At 37.3% G+C, this 22,455-nt stretch overlaps 1 protein-coding gene across 1 annotated transcript in view; it reads left to right on the forward strand.

Moving 5' to 3' along the window:
- The first annotated feature begins 391 nt into the window (after positions 1-391).
- Positions 392-22,455, forward strand: part of PALLD (palladin, cytoskeletal associated protein) — a 578,399-nt gene continuing 556,335 nt past the window's right edge. Inside the window, exon 1 of the mRNA XM_007952894.2 lies at positions 392-1,305. Coding sequence (XP_007951085.1) covers positions 392-1,305 — 914 coding nt within the window. The remainder of the gene's footprint in view (positions 1,306-22,455) is intronic.

Below are 22,455 nucleotides of genomic sequence, written 5' to 3' on the forward strand. Positions count from 1 at the left end.
TCTCTTTAGCTTCCTGGGTTTTACCCCTTTCTCCTGCTCTTCCGGCCTGCTACTCTGTGCTACGCCCGTGCTTACTTTGCTCCTGGAGACCTGGTCAATCTTTACAGACCCCAAAAAACCCACTATGGTAAGCATAATTATACTTATATTTATACTTATTTCACCTTAATGTTTCTTCTAACTTATATATTAGAGGAAAATGATAATAACAATGTATTTAAACACTTGCTATTATATGTACTTGTAAATAATAGGAACTCATGATAAAAACTAAAACAAAAAACTAATGTCAATTCTATTTTGCCTTTCAGAACACAAGAAGAAAGCTGATTTCCAGTTCCTCTAGCCTTCCTGTTCAAAGCAGACAAACAGTGTATGAGACTGTTTAAATATGTCAGAGACTTCCTCTCATGACTCCTTCTACGATTCCCTATCAGATATGCAGGAAGAAGACAAGAATGCTGATTTCTTCCCTGAGCTATCTGCTTTTCTCAGCCAGGAAGAGATAAACAAGAGTCTTGACCTGGCCCGGAGAGCTATAGCCAGCTCTGAAACAGAAGATTTTGACTCAGAAAAGGAGATCTCGCAGATTTTCAGCACCTCTCCTGTAAGCCTCTGTGAAAATCCTCCTCATAAGGAGACCAAACTGGGTGAGCAAACCTCCTCAAGAAGACTTCAAGAGACCAGGCCAACATCTGTCCAGTCTCTGGCAGAACCACAGACTAAGAGTATCTCTTCACCTGTTTCGAAGAGGAAACCTGCCTTATCACCCCTGCTTGCCAGGCCCAGCTATATCCGGAGCCTCCGAAAAGCTGAAAAATGTGGTGGAAAAACTCCAAACACAAGTATAAAGCCCAAACGGGCATATCAAGGCAAAGCAGGCCCCCAGAGCGAGCTGTGTGACAAGGCAGCTAATTTCATTGAGGAGCTGACATCCATATTTAGAGAAGCAGCAAAGCCGAGAAATAGAAGCCCAAACGGGGAGTCTTCGTCACCAGACAGCGGGTACTTGTCTCCTAAAAACCAGCCTTCAGCCCTAATGAGTGCCTCAGCCAGCCATAGCCCTACAGAAGACCAACAGGAGATGGAAACAAAGGTTAAGTTGCCAGAGGCCAGGCGTCGCTATCAGGTCAACCACGATGGGGTGATGCCGTGCAATAATATGTCTCACCCACAACTTCAGAATCCACTCCACTTCCCCTCCGCGCCTCGATTCATCCAAAAGCTGAGGAGCCAAGAGGTGGAAGAAGGCAGTAGAGTTTATTTGGAGTGTAGAGTCACTGGAAACCCAACTCCTCGAGTCAGGTAAGAATTTACTGCTGTGAATAGCTAATGATTGTGTTGACTTTTGGTTTTATATTAATGTAAATAGAAAAAGATTTTCATGTATAATTAGTCTTTCCAGAGCCTGAGATTGTTACCAAGTAGTTACAAAGCCAAAAGTATCCTAGAATCACAAATACTCGAAAACCCAAGGAGGGGTCGCTATGAGTCCAATCCGATGCAATGGCAGCGTGTTTGGTTTGTGTTTGGTTAATTGTGCCATCGGTGGCATCACTAGAGTGAGTGTCATCCAGTGCAGTAACTCGTGGTGCCACCTCCCACAATGGTCCTCCTGTAGTACCAGACCATATAGAATCCTTAGTGATTTTTATTACCAATTTTAATCATAGAATAATATTTGATAAATATAGTTGTAAATTGCTTAAATGTGATATTTGTTAGATTATATGAATACTATCAACAAAATTGTTTTTAAGGTCTTCCTACACCGAATTGCAACATTAGTTACATTATTAGTAACTGAGTGGAAGCCTTTTCTGATTTGTATCTTTCTTTCACTTTACTATTTCATTCTCAAAAAAAGTTACTGATAAAGACTCGTAAATACTACTTACCACGACATTGTAGCTAAAACATCAGAAAATTTGAAAAAATCAGAGATTATAAAAATATCTGCAGCAACGAAAACAACAGCATGTGCTTGTAGTACATGCAGATGAAAACACGTGATTGGAAGCGTTGCTGTAATTGGGTAATAATTGCAGCTCTGACCCAGAGCATTAGAAGATTCAAAAAGTAAATTAACATGGAGTTTTATCATTATAGGTCTATTGATACATGTAAGCTGGGCTTACAAAAAAATGTTTTGGTTGCTGTAACTACAGAGATATTTTTATTAAAAAGTAATAAATTTCTGCTAAAACACCACACAAAAATTTTATAGAAAGTCCTTTTTTGTCACCATCACTGACAGTGTCACCCATTGTGATCTGCATCCCCAGCACCTGTCTAGTGATGCCACTGTGTGCTACTTGTTCCAGGAAGCATATCTGTTGTCATGGATGATCTAGGCTACTACTTCAGAGGGAAGGCATAGAGAAGCACAAACAGCAAACAGGTTGCTAAATTGCTGTCATTACGTGCCTATGAATCAGACCTGACTCATGGAGACCCTGTGCACAACAGAGCAAAATATTGTCCAGTCTTACACCATCCTCAATATCCTTGCTATGCTTGAGCCCACCATTGCAGCCACCGTGTCAATCCATCTCATTGAAGGGCTTCCCCTTTTTGGCTTGACCCTCCACTTTACCCATCACGACTTCCTTCTCCAGGGACTGCTCTCTTGTGACAACATGACCAAAGTATGAAAGATGAAGTCTGCCTATTCTTGCTTATAAAGAACATTTTGGTTGTACTTCCTCCAAGATAGATGTGTTCTTTCTTTCAACACTCCATGGGACCTTCAATATTCTTCACCAACATCACAATTCAAAAGCAGTTCTGCAATCTTCCTTATTCACTGCCCAGCTCTCACATGCATATGAAGCTATTGAAAATCTCAGGTCCTGGGTTAGGCACACTTTAGTCTTTGAAGTGACATCTTTACTCTTAAACACTTTAAGAAGGTTCTTTGCAACAGATTTGCCCTATCCAATCCATTATTTGATTTCTTGACTGCTGCTTCCGTTGACGTTGATTGTGGATCCAAGTAAAATGAAACCTTTGACAGCACAATCTTTTCTCCATTTATCATGATGTTGCTTATTGGTCCAGTTATGAGGATCTTTTGTTGAAGATGTTTCCAAAGAAGGCAGACTTTTCTAACAAAGAAAAAAGTCTTGATGAACATTTTTGGGTGCCAAAGGGCTGTTATTCATGCACAGGTTCTGGCCACTAAAGAAGGAATTCAGCAAAAAATAGCAATTTTGTGACTGTGCAGAGTTAATTGGAGTCCACAAACATTTAGAGTGTCATGTTACGTTCATCATAATTTCTATAAATTCTACCTCCTTCATTGTAGAATTTTCCTGTGCAAAAAAGGTTAAAGGGAAGGACCCTGGAATCTATTAGTCTTCCAATCACGATTCCACTTTTTAGCCGTTTGTCACCTTAGGCAAGTTACTTTTACCTCTCTGTGATCAGTTTCTTTATTTATGAAATGGTAATTATAATAATGCCTATGCTACTCTATTGTATGAAGACTGAATGAAATGCTATGCATAAAAAGTAAAACAGTGTCTTGCATCTAGTAAGTGTTCCACTAGTGTTAGCTGTTATCTTGATTATTTCCCATTTATTAATTTCCTATAACCAAGTGAAAATAGCATCTTATACTACAAAAATAAGCTGCTCAATCATTTTTTGAAAGACTTGCTTTTACTAATACAGAGCTCTTTACCTAAATTAAATAAATATGAAAAACTAAATTCAAAATTATGAAATTTGGCAAACTGGTAAACATCATTGGCTAAAATTATAACACTGGTAGTTTCGTATTAATTTGGTATACCATGAATCATAAACTTTATTATACCTGGGAGCTATGGTAGCATAGTGCCTAAGGCACTTGACTGCTAATCAGAAGGCTGACGGTTCAAACACACCAGCCACTCCTCGGAAGGAAGGTTGGGCAATCTACTTCCGTAGTGATATTGCCTCGGAAACCCGAGGAGGGGTCGCTATGAGTCAGGTCCGACTCAACGGCAAACAACAACAACAACACACCTACTAATACTTTACTACTGTTAGTTTCTAACTTTGACAAATTGTTGCTCATAAACATGAAATAAGCATTAGCATTACTGGCTGTAAAAGTGCATAACTGGAGGCAAGATTTTTTTTTTTAATCTCCTAAGCACTTTGTTCAACTAAGTTACTTTCAACCATTTTTTACAGTAATTTTGTAATATTTTATTTTCTTCAGAAACTGACACCAGAGGGCAGTAAAAACTTCCTAATGTGATCATTTACTTAAATATTTCATTCTTATTATTTTACCTGTGATAGAAATAAAACTGAGGCTTTCTTTCAGACACTATTAATATATTTTAAATCACCAGTAATATTGAAGACAAGTAGTTTTCTTCAGGTAGAAATATTTACATATCACTCAAAACACAGTTCCACAGGTTTTCAAGCTATAAATGTCTCCACTTATATTTACCTACAAAATAGGCTTTCTTTCAAGTGGCTTGCAGTGACAAGTAATTGTATTTTAAAAAAACAAAAGACTCATTTCCATCTAGTTGGAACCGACTCATAGCAATCCCTCCTTGGGTTTCCGAGGCTGTATCACTACGGAAATAGATTGCCCAATCTCCCTTCCAAGGAGTGGCAGGTGGGTTTGAACTGCCAGCCTTCTGGTTAGCAGCCAAATACCTTAGGCACTTTCAAAAATGGCAAAAGACAATCTACTTAGAGTCAAAGGAATACATCAGGTGGGCACATATAATTACTGTATTAAAGTTAACATTTTCACAGGAAGATAAAGAGTAAATGAGTTCAGTTAACCATTTGTTATTCAAAGGGCCATCAAATTCATGCTTCTGTCTTTTTTTTGGGGGGGGGGGCATTAATTTGATTATAGCCACAATATTATTAACCAGCTTTCTTGTACTGTCTTCCAGTCTACCAAAGCCCATGATCAGTGTTCATGGCTGTCATTACAAATTGTGCCTTTCTAGAGTCATAAAGTCTTTGATGAGAATGCTCTATTATTCAGAGTTTGCTAGCGGGTTTTTTTTTGTTTTTCCCCCCCTCCTTTTCAGTTTTTTTTGAGAGGGGATGTGTAGGTGTTCATCCAATTTTCTTAATTGCTGTCGCAAAGATCTTGCTCTTTTAATGCTGTTTATTTATAAGTGCACCAAATGCCTAAAAACATTGAGCTCATCTGACCATATGAGATAATCAACAGTCTAAAGAGAAAAATTCTTTGAAAGGAATTTTATATAAGGAAGAAAACCTTGAATAAAGAGTTCTCTGTCTTGGGTCATTTAAACTGGGGTCAGGCTAGGTCAGTCCAGGGGAGTGAAGACACAGAGATTAGGCAAGTCACTTGATTGGCAGGCCACTTCCTAAGGTCGCAGAAGCAGGTGATAGAACTCCTGGAAAGGCAAGGGAATGTCAGAGGAATATGTTATATTCAAATATGACAATTTGAATTATTACATTAAACAAAAATAAGTAAGAATTTATCTGTTTTTCTGATTTTTTAAAATTTTTTATTGAGATGTGGATGCCCATTTACAAAGCAGATTCATTTTACACAAAACAGTTCATGCACATTAGGTTTCACAGTCCCGATTACAATTCCAGCCATAAAAAGCTCTCCTCTCATCTGCTCCTTGTGACTATCCCTTTCCTATGCCCTTCTTATCTATGCATTCCTGTCTGTCCAGCTTTCCCTCTATGCAAATGCTGTCCTTCTGATGTCTCATGGTTGATTCATCTAGGGGGAGCATTGCCCTAGGGTAGGTGGGTGCATATCCTTGGGGTAGGTGTTCTGCTTGTAGGTCTTCCTACTGTTTGGTGGAGAGCTAATCCACAGAAATGAGTCCAGTTCCAGGTCCGAAGAATAACCTGGACCATAGTCTCTGGGGTTCCACCAGCATCTATCTGACCAGTAATTCTGGTCATTTTTGTGTTTTTGAATTTTGTTCCACATTTTTCTTCCCACTCTATTTAGGATCTCCAATTCTGAACCCTTTCTGAGTGATTGGCATTGGTAGCCAGGCACCATTTAGTTCTTCTGGTCTCAAGGTCATGAAGGCTGAGGTTCCTGTGGTCTACACATCCTTGGATTTATTCTTTCCAAATGACTGATTTTCTTCACTCTTCTTTGCTCCGGATGAGGGGAGATCAATAATTGCATCTTAGAGAGCTGCTCGATGGCTTTTAAGACCCCAGTCGCTACTCACCAAAGTAGGATTTAGAATAAGATTTTTATGTACTAGGTTGTGCCAATTAAACATGGTTTCCCATGAGACTATGCTCCCAAGCCTGCAGGCCCAGTGACTCTCTCCCTAAAGGAGTTTGGTTCTCTCTGAGAAGCTACTCCAACCTTTTCATTTGTTACTTCTATATTGTATATGGATATTTTTGTAGCAGCAGTATGTATGTAAGACTATCTTCTGCCAAATCTATCCTTGGTCTTGGGTATATATTCCTGTTCACCTGTCTACACCCGATCTTCTCACCTGTCCATGCATTCACCCATATCCTAGTGTTTGCCACCACTGGTAATGCAGTATTGTGTATGTAACAGTATTTGCCTCTGTTGTCTGTATCTTCTGTGCATATTCCTGTGTCCTCCTTTTCTCTGTTATCATTGTGCCAGCCACACAATTTTGTTATATTGCCTTTCCCTTCACCCAAATCAACATGTGACTCTTAAATAGTCAGAAAATTTTCCTCCCCCTCTTTCCCCTTCCTGGTAACCAACAAAGTAAATTTCCTTCCATGCATAAATCTTTCCTTGACTTTTTACAGTAATGGACTCATAAAATGATTGTCCTTCTGTGACTGACTTATTTCACTCAGCATAATGTCCTCCAAATCCATCCACGTTGTTAGGTGATTCTTACATTCTTCATTATTCTTTAATGTTGTATAGCATTCCATTGTGTAAATGTACCACAGTTTGGTTATCCGTTCATCTGTTCATGGGCACTTAGGTTGCATCCATCTCTGCTATTAGTGAATTGTGCTGCAGTGAACATGGGTGTGTATATGTCTGTTTGTGTCCTGGACCTCACCTCTTTAGTTTATATTCCTAGGAATGGAATTGCTGGATCAAATGGTATTTCTATTTTCAATCTTTTATGCAAGTGCCATACCGTTTTCCATAGTGGCTGTACCATTTTAAAGTTCCACCAGCAGTGTATGAGAGTTCCAGTCTCTGCACACCCTCATCATCATTTGTTATTTTCTGTCTTGTTGAACTTTGCTATTATTGCTGGGGTGAGATGATACCTCATTGTTGTTTTGATTTGCATCTCTCTAATGGCTAACGATTGTGAACATTTCCTCATGTGTTTGTTGGCTGCCTGTATATCTTCTTTAGTGAAGTGTCTGTTTGTGCCCTTCACCCGTTTTTGAATTTTATGATTATGTTTTAATGTTTCACAAGTCTCATGCACTACCTCCAAATTTTTTATTATTTTCTCTGTTTTCTCCTCTGTCAAATATGTGTTAGTGAAAAATCCAACTAAACAATTTTAGTTCAAAACTAGCTCTAATATGATCAAAATGAGCTCGTATATTTTCACTACTATACTTTAAAATACTTCATTATGACAATCATATGTTAAATCATTTAAATATAAGAAAATTAGAGATAGAAAACTCTGGAATGATTTGCTTAATAATCGATAAATAATTGATTAGACATAGAGATTGGAATCTTTGGTCATACCATCAGAAGGGACCAGTCTTTCAAGAAGGATATCATGGTTGGTAGATGGTCAGTGAAAAAGTGGAAGACCCTCAGTAAGATGGATTGATACATTGGCTACAACAGTGGGCTCAAGCATAGCAAGAATTGTGAGGATGATACAGGACCAGGCAGTGTTCCATTGTCTCATCCATAGGGTGGTTATGAGTTAGAACCAACACCACAGCAGCTAAAAACAACAACAGGAGCTGGAGTATAACTCAGGCCTTCTGACAATGTGCTTCAGTGCATAATTCCTGTACTTGCTTATTTACTTGATGTGCATGCTTTATCAACAGCTTCAGAAATAGAAGGAGTGGAATTGCCACCTTTAAAAAAAATTCTAGGAGGCTAGGAGTTCATATTCCAAATACCGTCAAAGAAAATAGCAGCCTGATAATGTCAACAATATTCTCTCTCTCTCTCTCTCTCTCTCTCTCTCTCTCTCTCTCTCTCTCTATATATATATATATATATAAAGAAAAGAAAACCCAGCTGTGTTGTCTTTATGGATATTCTTCCCTTTGTTTCAATAAGTTGATACTGGCCAGTTGACATAAACATTTTTTTTTTTATTATTATTATCTGAAGTTTTCTCCATCACACAGAACAAACAACACAAACTATTCAACAGTTATGAATAATGGCACAAGCAAATCTTCATATTCAGATTATATTGTGAGGTAAATGTGTACTTAATCAAAAGTGAAAGAAAAAATGCTTTGGAACATGCATTTATTGCAGTGAAAATGGAATCCAGAAATAGTCCAAGCACATGTTTTAATATTCAAAGGACAATTATTCATATCTACTCATAAATTGCCTATTGTTATTAGGTTCCATTTGGTTGGTTCTGACTCATAGCAACTGACAGGAAAAACACTGCCTGGTCCTGTGCCATCCTTACAACTGTTACAATGCTTGAGCCCATTGTTGCAGCCACTGTACCAATCCATCTCATTGAGGGTCTTCTTTTTCACTGACCATCTACATTACCAAGCATAATGTCCTTCTCCAGGGACCGGTTCCTCCTGATAAAATGATGAAGTCTAACCTTCCTTTCTTTTAAGGAGCATTCTGACTATACTTCTTCCAAGACAGATTTCTTTGCTCTTCTGGCAGTCTGTGCTATGTTCAATATTCTTCACCAACACCATAACTCAAATGCATCAATTTGTTTTCAGTCTTCCTTATTCATTGTTCAGCTTTTGCATACATATGAGGTGACTGAATATGTCCTGGCTTAGGCCAGGCACATGTTAGACCTCAAGGTGGCATCTTGGCTTTTTAACACTTTAAAGAGATCTTTTGTAGTAAATTTGCCAATGCAATACCCTAACAGATTTCTTGACTGCTGTTTTCATGGGCATTGACTGTGTAAAATGATTGTGTAAAATGAAATTCTTGGAAATTTCGGTCTTTCTCTGTTTATCATGATGGCTTATTGCTCCAGTTGTAAGGATTTTAGTTTTCTTTATGTTGAAGTACAATCCATACTGAAGGCTGAAGTCTTTTCTTCATCAGAAGTCCTCTTCACTTACGGCAACAAAGGTGTCTGTTACATATTGCAGGTTGTTTATGAGTCTTCTTCCAATGCTGATGCTTCATTCTTCTTCATATAGTTCTGCCTCTAGCATTATTTCCCCAGGATACAGACTGAATAAATATGGTGAAAGGACACACCTTTCCTGAATTAAACCATGGAGCTCTGGTGACATAGTGCCTAAGGCATTTGACTGCTAACCAGAAGGCTGGCAGTTCAAAGCCACCAACCACTCTCTGAAGGAGGACTGGGCAATCTACTTCTGTAGAGATACCACCTTGGAAACCCAAGAAGAGGTTGCTGTGATGCAGAATCGACTCGATAGCAGTGAGTTTGGGTTTTGGAGTATACCTTTATTCTGTTCGAATGACTGCCTCTCGGTCTATGTACAGGTTTCGCATGAGCACAGTTAAGTGTTCTGAAATTTCCATTCTTCACAAAGGAGCCCTGATGGTACAGTGGTTGGTTACCTCAGCTGCTAACCAAAAGGGTCGATCTTCCCAGACATTCCTCAGGAGAAAGATAAAGCAGTATCCATCCATAAATATGTCAGCCTTGGAAACCCTATGAAGCTCTGTCCTACAGCATCACTAAGAATCATAATTGACTTGATAGCAGTGAGTTTTGATTTGGCCAATGTTATCCATAATTTATTATGATCCACACTGTCAAAGTATTTGCATATTCAATAAAATAGGTAAACATCTTTCTTACATTCTCTCCTTCAGCCAACATCCATTTGACATCAGCAATGATATCTCTCATTCACATCCTCTTCTATAATGCATTGAATCTCTGGCAATTCCCTGCCAGTTAACTGTTGTCACGTGGTTTGAATTATCTTTAGCATAATTTTACCTGCATGTGATATTGATATTTTTTGGTAACTTGTTCATTCTGTTGAATCATCTTTCTTTAGAATAAGCACCTTAATATTGATCAATTCCAGTCAGTGACCAGGTAGCTTTTCCAAATTTCTTAGCATACATGAGTGAGTGGTTCCAGTGTTGCATGTGTTTGTTTATTTCAAAAAATAACAAGAACCAAACTCACTGCCATCAAGTTGGATCAGGCACATAGCAACCCCTCCTTGCATTTCCGAGGCAGTATTACTACAAAAGTAGATTGCCCAACCTTCCTTCCAAGGAGTGGCTGGTGGGTTCGAACTGCCAGCCTTCTGGTTAGCAGTCAAGTGCCTTAGGCAGTATTCCCTAAATTCCTATAGCTTTTTTTTTTTCTTTTGTCAATGCCTTCAGGGCAGCATGGACTTCTTTCTTCAGTACCATTAGTTCTTGATTGTATGCTACCTCCTGAAATGTTTGAACATCTACCAATATTTTTGGTAGAGTGACTCTGTGTATTCTTTTCATCTTCTTTTGATGTTTCCTGCATCATTCAATTTTTTGCTCATAGAATCCAACCGTATTGCAACTCAAGGCTTTTTTTTTTTTTTTTCAGTTGTTTCAGCTTTAGAAATCCTGAGTGTGTTCTTCTCTTTTGGCTTTCCAACTCCAGGTCTTCGCACATTTCATTATAGTACTTTACTTTGTCTGATCAAGTTGTCCTTTGAAACCTTCTATTCAGTTATTTTATTTCTTCATTTCTTCATTTCACTTTAGCAACTCTACATTCAAGAGCAAGTTTCAGAGACTCTTCTGACAACTGTTTGGTCTTTTCTTTCCTTCCTGTCTTTTTAATAACCTTTTGCTTCTTCATGTGTGATGTCCTTGATGTCATCCCATAACTCATCTTGTTTTCAGTCAGTAGTGATGAATACACAAATCTGTTCCTAAGAAGATTCTTTAAATTCAAGTGAGATATATTTGTGGTCATATTTTGCTCTCCAGGCCTTGTTCTGACCGATAATATTGAGCTTCTCCATCATCTATTTCCAAAGATGTGGTTGGTTTGATTCATGTGTATTCCAGCTGCTGAACTCCATGTGTATAGTCACAGTTAATGTTGTTGAACAATGTAATTTTTTCTATCATGCAATCTCCTATGTCATTGCTATCACCAAGTCCATATTTTCTAATCACCTATCCTTATTTGTTTCAAATTTTCTCATTCCAACCACCAGTAATTATCAATTCATCTTGATTGCATATTTGATCAATCTCAGACTGCAGATGTTGGTAAAAAGTGTTCAATTTTTTCATTTTTGTCATTTTTTGCATAATAATTTTTGTAAAAAGTTATTGGTGCACAAATTTCAATAATGGTCATATTAACTGCTCTTCCTTGTAAGCCTATGAATGTTACAGATATTTATGATAGATTTTGAAATGTTCTTTTTGTAGATGAAAGTGATGTCATTCTTCTTCAATTTGTCATTATCAGCAAAGTAGATCATATGATTATCCAATTCAAAATGGCCAATACCAGTCCATTGCAGCTCACTAATATCTAGGATATCTAACTTTAAGTATTCCATTTCATTTTTGACAACTTCCGGTTTTCCTTGATCCATACTTCATATATTCCACATTAATAATTCCAGCTATTAGTGGATGTTTATCTCTATTTCTTCTCATTTTGAGTCATGCTCCGTCAATAACTGAAGGCCCTGAAAGCTTTAACCCATAGCATCATTAAAGTTGACTCTACCTTAAGGAAACAACTCTTCTCCAGTCATATTTTGACTGCCTTCCAACCTGAGGGGCTCATTTTCCAGCACTGTATCAGACCATGCTCTGCTGCTATCCATAAAGTTTTCACTACCAATTTTTTTCAGAAGTAGATTGCCAGTTCCTTCTTCCTGGTCTGTCTTAGTCTAGAAACTCCACTGAAACCTGTTCACTACAGACGACCCTGCTACTATTTGAAATAGCAGTGCCACAGCTTTCAGCATCACAGCAACATGCAAGCCCCTATAATATGATAAACTGACAGTTGAGAGGTGCAGATGCCTATTAGGTAATCATTATTAGCCTAGTGAAGTTTTGACTAATATATGTGATTACAGAAATTAAATCCTTTCTGTTCATAATCAAGCCCACCACCTCCATTCCTCCAATTTGTTTAAATTAGCAAGACTTTGATCATCATAAAAAGCCAAAACAAGAAGATTAGCCATATCAAATCTATGCAATTGTACTATAGAAATTTCCATTTCTTTAAAAGATTGTATAAATATATATGATGTACCAACTAAGCCACTTATTCATTTTATCACACATTTTTAAGTATATCAATATATGGTATATACCATTTTCTGACCTTTCTGATTTTGGAAAATATGACAACACTACCAATAATGTGTAGTTATGAATAGTGGTGCTTGTAAATTAAGGTCCACATGGTTTAGGCCAGGAATATTGTTCTTGTCAAAAATGTAATCCATAAGAGGATATCATAGTGTAGTGCCTAAGGTACTTGACTGCTAACCAGAAGGCTGGTGGTTCAAACCCACCAGCCACTCCACAGAAGGAAGGTTGGGCTATCTACTTCTGTAGTGATATTGCCTTGGAAACCCAAGGAGGGGTTGCTATGAGTTGGATCCAACACTATGGCAAATAACAACACAACAACAACAACAGCATCAGCTTATCAACATGAAAAATTCTGACAAATACAAATGTTGTACCTGCGATACAAAAAGTAGTTTGGTACAAACAATTTGGAGAACAATTTGTGGTACACAATAAAATTTAAGATATGCATTCCCTAAATCCTTATGTAATATCCCATTGCCTACTTCACATCTCTCTTTGGACATCTAATAAAACCAAACCCACAGCCATTGAGTCGATTCCAACTCATAACAACCCCCATTGGGTTTCCAACGCAGTAAATCTTTATGGAAATATATTGCCCCATCTTCCATCCACAGAGTGGCTGGTGGGTTTGAACCACCAACATTCTGGTTAGCAGTCGAATGCCTTAGGCACTGAGTCACCAGTTGTTGTTGTTGTTATGTGCCGTCAAGTCGGACCTGACTCATAGAGACCCCTCCTTGGGTTTCCAAGGCAGTATCACTGTGGAAGTAGATTGCTCCATCTTCCTTCCGAGGAGTGGCTGGTGGGTTTGAACCGCCAGCCTTCTGGTTAGCAGTCAAGTGTCTTAGGCACCAGGTCACCAGAGCTCCTGGATATCTAATAGGAAGTCCCCTGGTTATGAAAGCCCAACTTATGTATAACCTGTAGTTAAAAAACCAGCCCCATAAAGCCCATTATATTAAAAATTTGAGATACATACATTGATTTATCATTACAAACAGGTGCTAATTTATGATATTCATCAAAATATTATCATTATTAATGTATTATTTTGTTAAAGATTATGCTATATGTTTTAGTATATCTGGAAGAGTTTCTTCTATTTTTTTATGCATAGAAATTTACACCATATATTATATAGTAAGACAAAGATTTGAGTAACTGATGTTAGCTACAAACCATATCTAACTGTTCCAACTTCTGTACAAATTCAACTTAAAGACAGACTTAGGAACAGAACAGGTTCATAATCTGGGGACTGCCTATACATCCAAAACAGAACTTGTGATTTTCTCCCCACTGCCAAAAAACCCTTCTCTCCACAAATATTCCCAAATCCACAAATGACGATCCTTCTTCCAGCTGTTCAAGAAAAAAAAAAGTCTTGGAGTCACCCTTGATTCTTTTTTCTCAGGGCCAGCAACTCCCTCCCTCAAGGTACTTAGTTATGGCTAAGGAATTATCCTAACTTTGCCCCTTTAGCTTTATGCTGCATATGGACGTTTTTATAGCACATACAAATATGTATGTAGTAATGTCGTGTGCCAAAACTATGTATAGTAGTGGGTTTATTCCTGTCCACCTATCCATACCTGATCTTCTTTCCTGTCTACCTACATATCCACCTGTAGATTAGTGTTTGCTATTACTGATAATGCAGTATTGTGTATGCAGTAATATTTACTTTTATTGTCTATATCTCTTGTGCACATCTCCATGTCTTCCTTTTCGTTAGTGTGCTAGTCAGATGTATTGCCTTTCTCATTACCCATATCAACATTTGTCTCCTAATGATTCATCTATTTTCCCTTTCTTACCCTCTCCTTCTCTACCTTGTAACCAACAAAGAAAATTTCCTTCCCTGTGTAAACCTTTCCTTGACTTTTTATAATAACAGACTCACAGCATTTGTCCTTTTGTGATTGACTTATTTCACTCAGAATAATGTCCTCCAAGTTCATCTGTGTTATGAAATGATTAACTGATTCTTCATTATTCTTTAACACTGCATAGTATTCCATTGTGTTGTGTACCATAGTTTGGTAATCCATTCATCTGTTGATGGGCATTTAGGTTATTTCCATTTCTTTGCTATTTTGAATAGTGCTACAGTGAACATGGGTGTGGACAGATCTATTCGTGTCCCAGATATCACCTCTTCGGGATATATTATTAGTAGTGAGGTTGCTGGATCAAACAGTATTTCTAATTCCAACTTTTTAAGGAGATGCCATTATAATTTTCCACAGTGATTGTATCATTTGACAGTCCCACCTGCAGTGTATGAGAGTCCCAATCTCTCTACATCCTCATCAGCATTTGTTATTTTCTGTCTTGTTGAAATTTGTTACTAGTGCTGGGGCAAGATGATATATCATTGTTGTTTTGATTTACTACATCTCTCTAATGGCTAATCATCACTAGCATTTCTTCATGTGTTTGTTGGCTACCTGAATATCTTCTTTGGTGAAGTGTTTGTTCATATCCTTTGCTCATTTTTGAATTGCATTCTTTGTCTTTTTGATTGAGGCATTGAAGTTTTCTATAAATTTTGGAGATTAAGTCTCTTCTCAAATATGTCATTGCCAAATAATTTTTCCCATTTTTTAATGCAATGCACTGCTATTGAGTCAGATCCAACTTATAGAGACCCCTTCTTGGGTTTCCAAGGTGATATCTATGGAAGTAGATTGTCCAGCCTTCTTTTTGGGGAGCGGCTGGTGGGTTTGAACTGCCAGCCTTCTGATTAGCAGTCAAATAAATGCCTTAGGCACTATGCTACTCCCATTCTCTAGGTTCTCTTTTCACTCTTTTGGAGAAGTAAAGATCATTGTTAATTAATTGAATCTGCTTCTGTAGACCCGGGAGGGAAATGGTTTAACACAGTATCACTGGACCCAAGAAAAGTTGTGCCTATTTTATAAAATGGGTGTTGAATGATTTAAATATTAGAAAGTGACAGCAGTTGCCTTATCAGTTCTTTCTAGTTAACCTATGATGCCATGATGCTGTGGTGGATTTGTTTCAAAAGTACATAGTAATGCTCCTCATACTTATTTCTCCTGAATCAAGAAGGAGGCTTGGTATTCAAGGCAAATGACAAGTGTTAATATAGTCAGAGATTTGAACTGATTATAACTCTAAAGGATAGCCAGTAAATCTTACAAATCAACAGACATTCTAAGGGTTAGGAAGTGAAATAGGGAAATTCTTGAACTAATCATTGGTATCCAGCTGTAAAACACCAGTAGCCAAATCAGACAGTAGCATCTGGTGGCATAGTGCCTAAGGCATTTGACTGCTAACCAGAAGGTTGGCAGTTCAAACCCACCAGCCACTCCGCAGAAGGAAGATGGGGCAATCTACTTCCATAAAGAGTTACCTTCTTGGAAACCTAATGGGGTAGCTACAAATCAGAATCCACTCAGTGGCAGTGAGTTTGGTTTGGTGGGTATCTGTTCTAGGGATCATTTCAGATTTTATCCTGATGGCAAAGTTTCTGAATTTAACTAGTAAATCAAAAAATAAACAAAAATAATTTACTTATATAATAAAGGTAGTCATATAATCCCTTTAGAATTTCCCATATAAATAAATAATCTTATAGAAAAGGGAAAGACCTTCAACAAGATGGATTGGCACAGTGGCTGTAATGATGAGCTCAAGTACAGCTCATCCTCACACTTGTGAGGATGGAGCAAGACCAGAAAGTGTTTCATTCTGTTGTACATAGGGTTGCTATGAGTCGGAACTAACTCAACAGCATCAAGCAACAACAACAACAACATGGAACAAGAGACAGACGAGTTTAGTTATTGACAATATGGGCTCTGGAGCAAGAGTGTGAACCATGCTTCTATTATGTATCAACAGAGCTGCCTTGGGGAGTTATTTAACTTTTCTTTGTCTTGGGTTTTTGTGTTGCTAAGGAGAATATACAACAACAAAGGAGAATAATAATATTATTATAATAATAAAAGTGACTACCTTTGGATTTATTATGAATATTAAATCAATTAAGCAAAAAAAATAATAATTTAGATTCATGGCTGCCAAACCCACTGCCATTCCCATTCCAAATCATAGCGACCCAATAAGACACTACCCCATAGGGTTTCCCAGGCTGTAAATCTTTATGGAAGCAGACTGTCTCATCTTTCTCCCACCAAACAAATGACTAGTGGGTTTAAACCACCAATCTTCTGGTTAGCAGCCCAATGCTTTAATCACAGTGCCACCAGAGATCCTTAGAATCATGCCAGACACATAATAATATCTTAATAAATATTATCAAGATATTACTTATTAAGTTATATAAACTTTATGGTTTATTGTCATTAATTTGGTATAAACTCTCTCACACAACTTACCTTCCCAAAACACTTTAAATCTATCCCTTTCTTTCAAAGTCTTCATATTACAATTGTCCTTTGAATTACTAAGTATTTAAAAATTCTATTACAGATTAGACAAATAATTTGTAAGAAATACAGTAGATCTTGGAAGGTGATTCTAACCCCATTTGAACAGTGAGTTCTAGATTGGTATCTTAGGGCCAGAATTGTCACCAATGTTGCCTTAGAGTAGGACACCCTCCCTTGATCCTGGTATATTGTCATTTTCTTAAAAACTTTTACCTCACTTGGCCTTCTGTCCCTTCACTGCTGAAGTGCATGAGATCAAAACCAAGGAAACATTTTTTCTTTCAATCCACTTCTCCCTCATAGAACTAATTATCTTCACCCTCCTCTCTGTCTAAGCCTCAAAGCTCTCAAGGTCAGCCTTATTTGGGGATTATTCAACTTGGAAATCCTTATAAAATGAAATCTCTTTGACCATTGTTTTCTTGCTCCTTTTAAAATTGTTTAGCAATTTCCATGCGTTTGCTTCAAGGGAGCTTGATAAATATTTGCTAAATTGAATTGGAAGTGGTTCCTCAACACTTTAGCCGCCCCCTATTTTTGTCTTCCAATAATTTCAGCAGGAAGAAAACTAAAAATAATCTGAGTAACAAATGCAGGCTTTTCCCCTAGCTACAAAAATTGGCTTTGATTTTTTGTTTTCTTCCTCCTAAGTATTATACCATACTGCAAAACTCTCAAAAGAAAAAGAATGTGATATTTGGGAGTTTAATTTACTATTATGCAGACTAGTGTCAAATAGTTGTTTTGAAAGAATTTGATTCTGAAGTTTTGGGTGCCTTCATAGTCAAAACTTATTAATGTCTCAAATCTTTTCTGTAGAATTGCTTTAAGTACTTCTTGACATGTTTCTTCATTGCACTTGGGGCAATACCGCACCACGGATCACTGAATCAGCTCAGGCATAATTACAGCAATTCAATAACTCCACTTAGACATTGCATTCTTTTGACGGTTGAAAGGAGTTACTTTATAAACACAACTGTTGCAAATACCATTGTAAGTCTGAAACTTGATATTACTTACTGAGCTGACCAAAATGCAAAAAAATGATCTATCAGTTGGTATGTTCAAATGATGTGTGGCAATATAAGGGTTCTTGCCTATTTAATTTTAATTTCTTTGGACCAAGAAACTGCACTATATTTAATAGGAGGAATAGGAGGAAATTGGAATAGGAGGAAACTCCTACTCATCTAAGCACTGATAGATACACTCAATCAAAAGCCTGCCTGGCAGAAAAATTACTAATTGGGACTGGAAACTATGTGTTCTCTTGGTTATGAGGTCCAACAATGAAGTCTGGCTCCATAAGATGCTAGATGGTTAATGAGGCCCCAGAAATAAGCTTCCAATCAGCGATTATATAATACTCATACCTTGCACCAGAAAACTTAAATGAAAATACCCTTGGGAAGCAGAATGTTTTCTCAAGGTGACAACTTTTTGTCTTGGTTACTTGAACTAGAGAAATATTTTCTAGCAGAAAGTACAGAACAAGTTTAGGGGAAAGGCTTTCTAAGTCGTGAAGGATAACCTTCTTAAAAAAAAAAAAAAAAAAGAGTTTTAAGTCTGGATAATCTCCAAAACTATTTTTACTATAAATAAAAGGTATCAGAGTATCACAGATAAACAGAGCATGTTTTAATTGTGTTTATGCATAGACAAGGCAATAGATACATATGTGATGAAGTCTAGAAAAACGAGGCAGAATATATTTCAGTTTCAGTGATGGCCTTGGAACCAGTACAGGCAGCCACTAAGAATTCTCCATATTAATATATCCATGTGAGTATAATGAAATAACCAATATGGACCAACATGCTTTCTAGAACCACGTCAAAGGATAATACTAAGAAGCTATTATTCACAAATAAAAGAATTTGGTCGAAGACAATGACTTAGCTAGGCCTAGTCACTCCTGTTTAGGGACTTTGTCATCCTCTTATGAAGAGTCTTAGAAAGTTACCACCAGCACCTTACTGCAGATTCAGTGGATATCATATATATCTGTGCAATCATTGAGAAGAATTATACAGACCACTAAATTTCAGGGTTTTTACACTAAAACATAATTCCAATGTTCTCAAATAATCCTTTGGTTGGCATTCTAAAGTCACAAATTAAAATAATTCTTCTCTACTTTTCTTGTTATGTGCCCAGGTGATGCAAACTGTTGTTTTTCTGCTAACCAAAAAGTTGGTAGTTCTAGTCTACCCAGAGGGAACTCAAAAATAAAAGCCCTGGTGATCCACTTCCATAAAATCAGTCATTGAAAACCCTGTGGAGTAACATTCTACCTTGGCATATGTGAGGTTACCATGAGTCAGAATTGACTGGATAGTAATGGTTTGGGTTTTATTATTATTATTATTATCACTTTGGTTACTTTTTTTGTAAAAACCTATTACCACTAAGTTGATTTTGATTGCCCTAGTAATAGTTATAATAATATTAATAACAAGTATTTCTTGGCTATTTATTATGTATTAGGCACTCTTCTAAGGGCTTTGCATTTATTAACTCATGCATTCCTACAATGTAGATAGTACACTATTTCTTAGATTCAAAGACATATATTTTGTCATATTTTAACATCACTGTTATGAGAGCACATCTTACAATAAAGGCCATTTCACTGTTAGACTACAACCATAATGTAGTTATTGTCTGTACTGTTTATTTTTTCACTTTAATTGAGTTATTTGCCTTGTTGGTACTACGTGCTATTTTTTCTTTCTTAATGGTCCGTGAAACAATAGTGTCTTACAGTTAATGGTACATAAGAGTCAATGAAACAGTATTGTTATCTCCTTCAAAAATGAAGAGTTAAGATATGAAGAGTTTAGGAAAATTGCTCAATTATCCAGTTACTGATGGAGCTGGAATTCACACCCAGACAAAATGGCTCCAAAGTCAGAACACTATACAAGTAAACAAGGTAGAGTGGGATCCACAGCCCTCTTACAGAAGGGTGTCCCAGCAGAGTTTCAGTGTGTCCCAACTTACCATTAGAAACACCTAACAGTAGTTGTTGATGTTTCTGAAAGCAAACACATAAAAGCTTCTTTTAGTTGCCCCAGACTATGTTAAGATAGTCTGGAGAAGGGAAGAGCCATAACCAATTACTGACTGGTGTTCATGAGAAATCCTTACACTGGGTCCACTCTCAGCCCACTTTTGAGTTACCTGAGGGAGAGTCAGCATCTCTATTTGTAGAACCAGCCTCTGTAGATGCAGCTTGCGAGGGAAAGAGATATAACTTCCACTATCAAAGCCATTTAGTCAAGTCTCTCTCTCTCATAAACAGAACAGTAATCCCAAGCGAACATAACAGATATGATTTCTAATCTGGTATGGTACTATTTAAGTCTTATGTTTAGTTGCCAGCATTTTAATTAAGGATGTGTTGGCGTATATTGGCCAGAATCCTGATACACAGAGTCATTCATGTGCCAAGTACAAGGACAAATCTCCACTACCTGAAATAAAGAGGGGAAAGGTCCACAGTAATAACTCTTTAGTTGAATAGTCTTATGATAGACCTTTTCTATAAAAGGCTTTTGTGAAATAAACTGTTGTTGTTGTTGTTGTTATATGCCATCGAGTCAGACCCAACTGATAGCGACCTGTCCTTGGGTTTCCGAGGCAGTACCACTATGCAAGTAGATTTGCCCCATCTTCCTTCCGAGCAGTGGCTGGTGGGTTTGAACCACCATCCTTCTGGTTAGCAGTCAAGTGCCTTAGGCACTATGCTACCAGAGCTCCCAAAATAAACTAATACAATAACTTATTTTTCTTATAGAATAAATCATTTTAGCTTCAGGCTACTAACAGGCAACTATTAAAAAGAAAGCATCAAGAGTGAAAAAGCAATATTCACTTTTGGAAAATATTTAGGATGAGTGTTTTTATAGCATTTGAAGTCAATACCCTATCAAATTGACAGCCAGTGCATCCTTCAGAGTATCATGTGGTGTGGTGAATATGGAGTAGTGCTTATGTGAGCACTCAAGGGAGTTCCTAGGAAAATAACATCTTCACCTCAGGTTTGGTTGGTTTCATTTACTAAAAATATGTGTTTTATATTATACATTTGTGCAAGACATAAATGTGTACATACAGTCAGTTCCACAAGTATCTTGACAAATTAATCTCTATCCTAGATGCTGATTTTTGAAAACCATATTAGTTAGAGGCTGTTGGAACATATGTTTTAAGTGCCTCATTTGTTTTACTATTTGTTATAGAACATACCATTGTGCTAACTCAAATTAGAGATATATTCACTCTTAGTAATTGTAGGACAGATAGTCTAAACAATGGCTATTTCACAGAAAAACAATCAGTAAAATCACCCTAGACTAAAGGTTGTATTTGGATTATGGTTTTGTTTTATTTTTCCAACTCCTAACAGGCCAATGTAGGTAGAAAGATAAATCCATTAACAAGGCACATCTATCCTGCCCTAAATCAAAGTAACTTTATTACCACTGTTGCTGTTGTTGTTATGTGCCGTGGAGTCAGACCTGACTCATAGCGACCCCTCCTTGGGTTTCCAAGGCAGTATCACTACGTAAGTAGATTGCCCCATCTTCCTTCCGAGGAGTGGCTGGTGGGTTTGAACCGCCAGCCTTCTGGTTAGCAGTCAAGTGCTTTAGGCACTACGCTACCAGAGCTCCCTTTCTACCACTATATAATGTGTAATGTATACTTGTAATATTTATATTGCCAATTAAAAAACTCATACTTACCTAGTCCCTTTCATCTGTACATATTATAATATTACATTTATTGATCCAGTACACCATGTAAATAGCTTTAGCTCTACAGAATTTAAAGACACTTTTTCTAACAAGGCTGAGGATCAGCCCACTGCCTTCCAGCATGGAATAGTTCTGCTTCTCACGCACCAGAGTTCACAGAGCCATGTTTTTCTCAGGACAAAAGGCTAGCTCTTAGCTACCTGCAATTCAGAATGTACTAGGTAGTCTCAGCATTTTCTTGACTCTATATGAAGGATCTTCCTCAAATTCTCAACTATCGTACATGTGTTTCTTTTCTTCTCCTTTTGATGGTTTTCTTCCTCTCATATTTTGAACAATTCAGGAAGAAGAAAATCAAACTTAGCCAAAACTTGTCTTTAATTAGTTTGCTTTTGTTGAAATGTTAAATTTCTCACATCCATGGAATCAGAGTAAATTATAACCAAACTGAAGGATAAGTTGGGTTCATTGTTCTATTTCACTTCTCACAATGCTATCTTTTGCTTTTTTACCTCACTTTATTCTGAGAGGACTGCTTATACCATAGATAGGTTTATAGAAACAAGATTTAATTTTCCTTTTAACATTCAGTCATAACCTGTAATAATTACCTCTACTTAATGTCCACAAGATGGTAGGGGACAAGTATTAGAAATTACCCAAGGCTCTTGGAGTCTTGAGTGTTTTCTCAAAGCCTCACCCACATGGGTGTATTTACTCAGCCAAATATAGCAGATGGATTTTAGGTTACCAGAGGAGTAATCGACCTCAAAATAAGGGGTTAAAAAAT

The sequence above is a fragment of the Orycteropus afer genome, unplaced genomic scaffold (assembly GCF_000298275.1).
Source record: "Orycteropus afer afer isolate SDZICR_OR568_19922 unplaced genomic scaffold, OryAfe1.0 scaffold00364, whole genome shotgun sequence".
Taxonomy (NCBI): domain Eukaryota; kingdom Metazoa; phylum Chordata; class Mammalia; order Tubulidentata; family Orycteropodidae; genus Orycteropus; species Orycteropus afer.